General features: G+C 33.5%; 1 protein-coding gene across 1 annotated transcript; it reads left to right on the top strand.

The window, feature by feature from the left end:
- Positions 1 to 2,734: 2,734 nt before the first annotated feature.
- LOC133191750 (metabotropic glutamate receptor 2-like) lies at positions 2,735 to 9,748 on the top strand. Its single transcript, XM_061327486.1, has 7 exons — positions 2,735 to 2,815; positions 3,690 to 3,802; positions 6,920 to 7,113; positions 7,346 to 7,559; positions 7,705 to 7,805; positions 8,086 to 8,247; positions 8,607 to 9,748. Exons 1-7 carry the CDS (start codon positions 2,735 to 2,737, stop codon positions 9,746 to 9,748), a joined length of 2,007 nt encoding a protein of 668 aa, XP_061183470.1.
- The last annotated feature ends 223 nt before the right edge of the window (positions 9,749 to 9,971 follow it).

Below are 9,971 nucleotides of genomic sequence, written 5' to 3'. Positions count from 1 at the left end.
ATTCCTGTATTCTTTACGTAATGTTAAAATATCCCAAATTCAAAGCTCCTCGTCCTAGTGTCTTCCATATATGATTACATAATGAGTTGGAAGGTGGCGCCATCCAGGAAATAGAAATGTACATGGACGAGGTGAACGAGTGATTCGGTGCTTTAAATAAAATACAGGATTTTATTAAGATAAGAGAAACTCCTTTTTACTACTCTGATGTACAGACAAATTCATCTTGTACCTGATGTAAAACATTTTCAGAAAACATATTTGATACATTGTTTTTACATTGTTTTCCTACTAATTCGAGAAATTCCTTGGCACATGGTGGGTGAAAGAACAATTATTAACTTTTGAAAAAAAATCTTACGTTACTGAAAGTACTTTTGAATTGTATTAATTGTTTCAGTTGTCTCAAGTTTTCATCTTTTGTGATAAAAAACCTGTATTTCAGTAAAGTCTCTACGATGAAATAAGAAGATAACGAACAGTAATCAATCTCGAAAGTCCAAAGAAACGATACAAATTTGGAGCAGAGCAGACACGGACCTCAAAATTTAGAGGTGGGATCAGGTGCCATGAAGGATTTCAAGTGTGGAACAAATATTTTTGTATAATTGTAGACTATTTTGTTCGACAGATTACCATTACTTTTGTACTTTTCATAATCTATGCGTCAGACTAATGTGCGATATTGTTTTAGACGAAACTGCACAGACTACTTACCATGATATCAGTAATAAGTGGGGACTTCACGATGTGTGCTACCTTAACTACGCAAGTAAGTTAAGGCTAAGTATAGACCTTTCTATAAAACTGAACTAATTAAAACGCATAAGGGCTATACTTATTATACAGAAACGGTTAAAACTTATTTTCAAATGCAAACTTGGTACCCGCGACAAATCATAGCCAGTACACATTATGACGTCATATTATGACGTCATTGCTCTCTACTACACAAAGTTATAAAGAACATCAACAAAAAAGATTCGGCGCAAGGGCATACCCAATTCATTTTTACAGAAACAGGGTCTAATTAGAAGCAGAATATTCCAAGGATTTGTGATATTGCTGCACAAATGCCGACAGATCAATTATTTAGTTACTTTATGTAAAGTTTTGAGTTGAAACGGGGTAAAAATTCACAGTCCAGCGTAAGTTTACTCAAATTTTTATCAAACGAGAAAGTGCGTAGGATTTGTGCAGCATTTTTATTAATCTTTAGAATATTCTTCGCTGTATTATACATTATTTACTTAAAAATAAATAGGGTATGCCCTTGCGCCAAAGCCGTTTGTTGATGTGTTTTATTACTTTGAGTACTAAAGAACAATGACGTCATAATATGACGTCATAATGTGCATTAGCTATAACATGCCTTGGGAACTAAGTATGTATAAGACAATAAATTTAAGCTTTCTCGTATAATAAGTATACCTCTTCTGCATTTTTATTAGCTAATTTGCATAGAAACGCCTATACCTAGCCTTAAATCACTTGCGTATTTTATTTTTCATCTTCATTTAATAACTAATGAATTATAGTTATTTTTGCACGAGTGTAATCAGAGGTTCAATTATCTACGTCATTATAACTTATATTATTTGTGTGAAATCAAGATTCAAGATACCAGTGGTTGTTTAATAAAATCCGCATTGGATACACCGTTCCATTACTCTGAAATCTTTGTCGATGTTTCCTTTAGAGCCTGTAAATAATACAAGTATGACTGTCAGGTGTATTTTACTGATCAAATATATTGTAAAACTTTACTTATGATGTACTGTTTTTAATCTCTGCTTACATAATACATCTTTATCAGTGTCCAAGCAACAAAACAATTTGATTAACGTCTTTCTCGTAAATATTTGTACGGTATTATATAATTACATACCCTCAGTCTACGGAAGTATAAGTTGCTTTCACTATATTCTAGATAAAAAGGCTTTTAATCTTCATGGCATTCCTTATGTTCCTTATGGCTACATGATTCAATTTATCGAATAAATAAATGAAAAGCGATAGTTTTTTATTTAATTTGTTATCATACCCAGGAAGTAACATATATTCTAAATGTACATGTAATAAAATGTGAAAATACTGAACAGTAATCAGACCCATAGTGCAATCAAAGAATACAAACTGTGAGCAGAGCAAACAAGGACTTCTCAAAACAGAGGTGGGATAAGGTGCCATGAAGGAGTGAGCATCCCCTGTCGACCAGTCACAAGAACCGTGTGTTCTTTGTCAAAATTGGGTAAACGAAATTTTTTTTTAGACAATTCAGTGAAAAAATATTGGTATTACAATTCGTTTGAAAGACGTCAGGCATTAATTGTACATGAAAATGGTAATGACAGGACTCATGATGCACCTTACGTTTTATTTCTTAATATTTTGGTTGGTATTCTGTAAGAAAACCGAAAGAACATATCTACAGATTCCCGGAGATTTTATTTTGGGTGGACTCTTCTCCATTCATTTTTCAAAAGGCGATGGGTGTGACAATAAAATCGATCCGGATATTGGAATACACCTACTGGACGCCGCGATTTTTGCTCTATCGGAAGTAAATTTTTACTTGAAAGTGAAGGGGATAACGTTGGGTTTAGTAGCATATGATACTTGCTACAATGTGAACCCGTCCTTAGAATACTCTTTACAATTTGCTCAGCAAAGTTACTATACGAAACAGGTGGAGACTGGATACAATAATTGCATGGCACTACCGTCGAGACGGATGGTAGGAGTAATTGGTCCCGTGACTAGTAGAGAGACACAATACGTGGCCAGCCTGCTGGCTCTCTTCAATATGCCACAGGTAAACATTTAGGATCTTAATTAATCTTATTTCGACTATGGCTCATTCTCCTAATAAAATCCTTATAGTTATTCCTATCTGAATTCCATTTCATTTTTCTTATGAAATATACCGGGATCCTCTGACAAGCTTTTTCTATGAAGATTATCTTTCAGCTGTGATACAATTTTGTTTATTGTTTTAGCCTATGGTATAAAAAATAGAATTAAATTAAAATTAATTTTCTTAATATACTAATTATTCTTTGAGCTGAGAACTTCTACTGCTATCGATATGTGTATTTGTTCAAAGTAATTCATTTCCCATTTACTACATCAAAAGGGATGTTTGTATTGAAATTATCCCCCACACCCACCCCAAAAAGGAAAGAAAATTCTTCCATATAGAAAAAATTTACATTATAAAGATTTTGTCTTGAAATTATGAAACTATTTAATAAAAAATACTCTGCGTATCTAACCTATTTAATAATGAAGTCGATAGCACTATGATTCACCTTAGCCACCATTGGTTTCTTACTGAAGTCTGCATGAGTCAAATATGATAATATGAAGAGAAGATGTTCTAAAAAAAAAGTTCTGTGATATTCTTTGTTGCTCAGACCTTCATTAATTTTGCAGCAAATGAAAATTTTCTTCTATTTTTTTTAAAAAAAGAAGTAATATAATTGGTACGGTAGATCAATACATTTTCGAGACAGCTTATCTTTGCGAAATATTTTTGTACCTTAAAGCGGGATAAAAATTCAGTTTTTGCTGCAATATCCATTTATTCAAAAATAAATGAGAATTATATATTCGCGAGCAGGAAATCAAAAATAAAGTTCTTGATCAAAAAGTGATTTACAGTAATTTGTATGGTATATTTTTCCCAGATTAGTGCCACAGCTACTTCTTCTGTTCTTAATAACAGAGAGGAGTACAAATATTTCAAGCGGACAGTTCCCTCTGACACATACCAAGCTAAAGGGATCGTTAAGATTCTCAGGTAAGACAAAATTAAAGTGAAACAAAAGAAATAGTTCTTAAATGAATATGTGATGGTAATTAACTTTGATGAATCTCAACATCCAATAAAACAATACACAATCGGGAAAAGATTAAATACTGGACCCTTGAATTATCAAAGGCAGCAGAAGGTATTATGGAAGAGTGAAGAATTCGTTTTGACCTGTCACATCCGACGTAAGTTTCTTTGTCTTAATCAGGTAAACGGGGTCATCCATAGACAAATCAAAGTAACAAGAAGCATACGGCGGGTGTGACCGGTCGACAGTAGATGCTTACTACTCCATGGCACCTGATCCCATCTCCGATGTTGTAGAGATGTTTGCTCTGCTCCTAAAATGTTTTAACAGACCTTGAGCATGATAAATATTCGTTATCTTCATATTTCATGTATACATTTTACATTTTTAGCTCCTCTTCCAGAAAAAACAGGGCTGCTTTTTAATTGAATAACCAATAAATCAGCCTTTAATAAAGGATATTAAGATTTTATCACACACAGGACCACACTCTCTTTAAAGTGGAGATAACTTAAATTAATGCCGCGGCTAGGATAAGGCTGTCCGAAGAATGTCACAGTGTACCAGCCGTAGTAACTTCTCTGAACTACCTAAATATGACGTCATAATGGCATATGATGTCAAGTCACTGCATATTTGAGCTGACATGACGGGGAAAGTGTCATAACTTTTACATTCCTTTCACATCACATGTAGAATTTTTTTTACGTTGATGTTTAATTCACGTGTCTGGATTGTTGTTTTAATGCTGTTATGATTGTGAATATTTGCAGCATAATATCGTTATTACTTTTTCTTGTCTAACATGTACGTATTCAACCAATTGAAAAAAAAAGAATGTGAAATGCCCCCTAACGTGTCTGTAGACAGAGTTAGAATCTATAAATCTTATACATATTAGACTAGCACAAGTGAATAATAAGGATTAATTGAAGATATTTTGTGTGAATCTACTAGAGAAATATGTCCTCTAACTGAATTTTGCTGGGGGATTGTATGTAATATCCCTAACAAAAAAATACTAATGTAAACTATAGTTAGCTATAGTTTACTATAGTTAACTATAGTACCAAAGTAAAGACTTTGGAACTTTGATTTACTATAGTGAAAACTTTGGAACTTTGATTTACTATAGTGAAAACTTTGGAACTTTGGTTTACTATAGTAAAAACTTTGGAACTTTGATTTACTATAGTGAAAACTTTGGAACTTTGATTTACTATAGTGAAAACTTTGGAACTTTGATTTACTATAGTGAAAACTTTGGAACTTTGATTTACTATGGTAAAAACTTTGGAACTTTGATTTACTATAGTAAAAACTTTGGAACTTTGATTTACTATAGTTAACTATAGTAAACTATAGTTAACTATAGTTTACTATAGTATTTTTTTGTTAGGGATATCCTATTTTGTATAAATTGCGATGAAGAGTGGAAATGACCCCTTGTATGTGGGTAAGTTGAATTTCTCGTGAAATATTTTCTTATGAAATAAAATTCAGACTTGCCCCAAGCACTTTATATACACCCAAGAATACGTTTAATTGATTTATGTAACAAGCCGTTCACAATAATTTTGTTTTTCACTTTTGCCGATGCGATTTTTGTGCAACATTTAAGAAAATTTATGTGTCCGTCACGTGATCAACACAGTCATGTGACATCACAAAAATGTTTTTTTGTAATACCTTATTCAACTTTCTTTACAACTTAACCGTGTATGTATACATAGATTACAAATTGAAGTCAAAACATTGCTCAATATAAAATAGTATATATTTAATGCATCACAAGATTTTACCAAAATCAACAGCTTAAAAACTTACGACTTTTCAACTTTATACACAACCATTCCCCACGATAAATTAAAGTCCAGGCTTTTTGATATCATTGACAGCTGCTTTTTCAATAAAAATGGAACTCGTAAATATACTTACCTTGTCATTGGTCATCTGCAAAATTATTTTGTTAAAAAACATTCTGATTGTACACGCAAGTACTCTGAAGATGACATTAAAAAGATGCTTGAGTTTCTGATTGACAATATCTATGTGGTTTTTGGAGACCAGGTCTTCCAACAATCTATTGGAATTCCTATGGGTACCAATTGCGCCCCGTTATTAGCAGACCTTTTTTGTATTCATATGAAGCAGAATTTGTCCAAAATGTTGTACGTAAAAAGACGAAAACACTTGCTGTGGCGTTCAACTCGACATTTAGATATATCGATGACGTATTGTCAATTAACAATGGCTATTTTCATTCTTATGTCGATACGATATATCCTGGTGAACTTGAGATAAAAGATACCACAGAGTCTGACACATCTGTTTCATATTTGGATATTTTACTTGAAAAAGACGTTAATGATGATTTAACAACCAAGCTTTATGATAAACGTGATGACTTTAACTTTTCAATCGTCAACTTCCCTTACTTATGCAGCAATATACCTTCATCACCTGCATACGGGGTATATATCTCTCAGTTGATTCGATACGCAAGAGCATGCTCTACGTATGTACAATTTCTAAAACGAGGTAAATTATTGACAAATAAGTTGATGAAACAAGAATATCAGCTGTCGCGTTTAAAGTCATCATTTCGTAAGTTCTATGGTAGATACAATGACCTTGTCAGCAAATACAATTTATCATTGAGTCAAATGCTGACTGACGTTTTTCATACTAATTGTTAGACCATTATTTACACACTGAATTGTCGACGGATTTTTCCGTTATTTCCCGATCATGACAAGGAGCACACGGCGGGTGTGTCCGGTCGGCAGGGGATGCTCACTCCTCCATGGCACCTGATCCCACCTCTGATGTTTGGAGGTCCGTGTTTGCTCTGCTCCTATTTTGTATTGTATAATGGACTTTTGAGCTTGAATACTGTTCGTTATCTCCATATATTTCATGCATACTAATCCTTCGGACAGCCTTAACCTAGCTGCGGAATGATATAACTTTGATGTCCAGTGCTCTTTAGCCTATAAATGATTTGTTTTAATTTTATTTGAAACAATTTGTCTCCCTTGCCCTATAATTTTAAAATCCATTCTTTCCTTCTTTAGAGCCAATGGCTGGGAGTATGTGAGTATTCTCTACGAAGATTCCAGCTATGGAAGTTATGGCTACAAGGATTTCAAAAGGTTTGCACGACTTGAAAATATATGCATTGGTTATGAGAAACAAACCTCAGATGGAATGACGGAATTAGAAATCCATAAAACAGTAACTGAATTAACTTCCAGAAGGAACTCAAGAGGTACTATATCAAATGTTGTTCTTTTTATATGTGCTTAACAGATATATATTGGGATGTTAGAGATTAACTGAATGACAGAATATTCTGGTTTCTTACTTACACTCTACTCTCTGCTCTCTGTGATTCCACACTTAAAGTGTTAATCAGCATAATCATTCTTCTTATATACAGAAAGAGACACAATGTAGTTAAAATAAAGTTCATTTTCTAATGTATCAAAACTTCCTTGCAGGCAATATAGTGGTAGTTCTGTTTATGCTATATCAAAACGCATACAAAATAATCCGCCACATTCAGGACACGGGCATTAGAGGCTTTATCTGGGTCGGAAGTGACGGATTAACCGGACATGACCCTCCAAATGGACTGGAACATATCATGGACGGTGCCATAGGAATGACTTTGGAAACGTCTGAATATCCAGGATATATCCAATACGTCAACAGGTGCGGGGGACAAGAGAACAGTCACCAGCAAAATTTTATGTTCCTTTCATCACATCAAGAGAAATGAGACTTTAAGAAAATCATTAAAACATTTGTATTTCAATTATTTTATTTTGTATTTCAATATTGTTTTTCTTAATTACAGCCAACAAATTAAAGATAACCCAAATCCATGGTATGCTGAATATCTTCAACAATATTTTCCAAACTGTTCAACAGGAAGCTGTGGGCACATTGATAATGCTCGTAAATTACACAAGTGCTTTAGACCAAGTTTTAAAAAATGCAAAAAAAAAAAAAAATTAATAATAATAAATAATAAAAACAAATAAATAATCAAATATATGGTGAAATGTCCAAAACAATTATCAATCTTTAGCCATATATGAAATGAATTTTTATATTATAGTGCGGTTGGAAATACATGATCTTTGGATAGCTATTTATGAAATTTAAAGAAAAATCCATTTTTAGTGCAATACAAAAATGCATATTTTCTAAAAAGAAATACTCCATATTTTCATAGGAATTCCATTCATTGCCAATGTCCGAGATGCTGTTTACGCATTTGGGTATGCCATGTTGAATATTCATTCAGAAATATGCCAGAATATCACTGGATTGTGTGAGAAAATGAAAGAAAATTTAACGGGAGATTTATTAATCGAATACCTTGAAAGACAAAGAAGTGAGTATTCAATTCCAGGATGATAATGTAAAGTAACAGTCCAATTAAGGTCCTTATAATGATAAGAAAATCTATCATTGAATAAAAACTAATATAACTCGATTCAATTTCAATTACAGATCCTTTTAATACTTCATTCCATTTCGTTGATGACGTTGAGGGACCGGCTAGATACAGTATCCTTCAGTACTCAAGGAAAGGAAACAACTTTCAATGGAATGAAATAGGAAAATGTATAATAACTAGCATCAGAATATCAACTACAATTATAATTTGACACTAATATTAAAATTGTGCTCAAAATTCTTTTGAAAAATAAAATTATGTATGAGTAATGAGTTCCTTTTCTCTTTCAATAGATATAGGATCAGAGTTGATGCTCAACGTCACTAGGCAGAAAGCAGCGTGTTCTCTGGTATGTCTTCCTGGCTACATAAAAAGATTAACAGAAATCTGTTGTTGGGACTGTACACCTTGTCCTCCTGGAACCATCACTAATTCATCAGACCAGTACAGCTGTACAGATTGTTTATCTGGATATACACCCAATTCAGACAGAAATGAATGCATGCAAATTCCAGTATCTTATTTTACATATGGAAATCCCTTCTCTGTTCCTTTTCTGGTATTGTGTGCCTTGGGTTCAATTTTATGCATCGTAGTATCAGTTGTGTTTGTGCAAAAGAGAAACACTCCTCTACTAAAAGCCACTGGTTTTGAAACCAGCATGGTATTGCTTTCTAGTATTCTTTTGTCGTATATATCACCTTTTATTTTACTAAGCTATCCTTCATCTCTATCATGTGCACTTTCTCGATTATTAATCGGCATGAGTTATACTCTTGCGTATTCGTCTGTCCTTTCTAAGCTAATTGTTTATAAGAGAGCGTTCGATGTGAGATCTGGTATCAAGCAACAAATGGCAAAAGGACAGTTACTAAGACCTTACATATGTACAATGAAGACTGCTCTGCTACTTTCTCTGGCTCTATCTGCTTTTCAGTTTCTAATTATAATATTCTGGCTAATAATAGATACTCCAGAACATAAGATAACATATGATCTTACAGCAGATCCCCCAGTCGGTCACCGATCGTGTCGAGACTCCAATAATTTCAAATATTTTGGTTTACTTTTCTGGCCTTTCATACTTATGATTGCATGTCTTGTTCTCGTCATCAAAACAAGAAAACTCCCGAAAGGTATGAACGATTCACGTGAAATCATGTATTGTTCCTTCACTTCCTTCGTTATCTGGTTAGCGTTTGTGCCTCTGTATGTGTTCTCAGCAACTGTTGCAACACGAGTTATCAGTCTTTGTGGTGCATTATTCATTCACGCCACGATTTTTCTAACTAGTCTTTTTCTTCCAAAGATCTACATTGTGGTCTTTAGACCAGAGAAGAACAGCAAAGAACGTGTAATGAAAAGTATGAGTCCCAGTAACTCTCAAAACTCAAGCAGCATCAATCCGCACGGAAAAACGATAGATAAAGAATAAAATTTGTATTTTACAACTGCACCACAGGAAAAGCAATTGTTAATAGTAAGATTTGCTGGTATGTTACATGTATATGATAAAGTATCTGTCATAATCGTGCAATTTTGAACGACGAACAGCTTGGTTGTTCATCATAAATATTTTCATATTTTTACTGCGGACCAAGAAGAGTTAGAAAAGCATCCCTTACTAGAAGAAATCTGTGCGTTTACTGTATGGAAAT

Source organism: Saccostrea echinata, unplaced genomic scaffold, assembly GCF_033153115.1.
Source record: "Saccostrea echinata isolate AGI-Se365-2 ecotype Australia unplaced genomic scaffold, CSIRO_AGI_Sech_v1 ptg000024l, whole genome shotgun sequence".
Lineage (NCBI taxonomy): Eukaryota > Metazoa > Mollusca > Bivalvia > Ostreida > Ostreidae > Saccostrea > Saccostrea echinata.
Note: the sequence above shows the minus strand (reverse complement) of the source record. Positions and strands in the feature narration are given on the sequence as shown.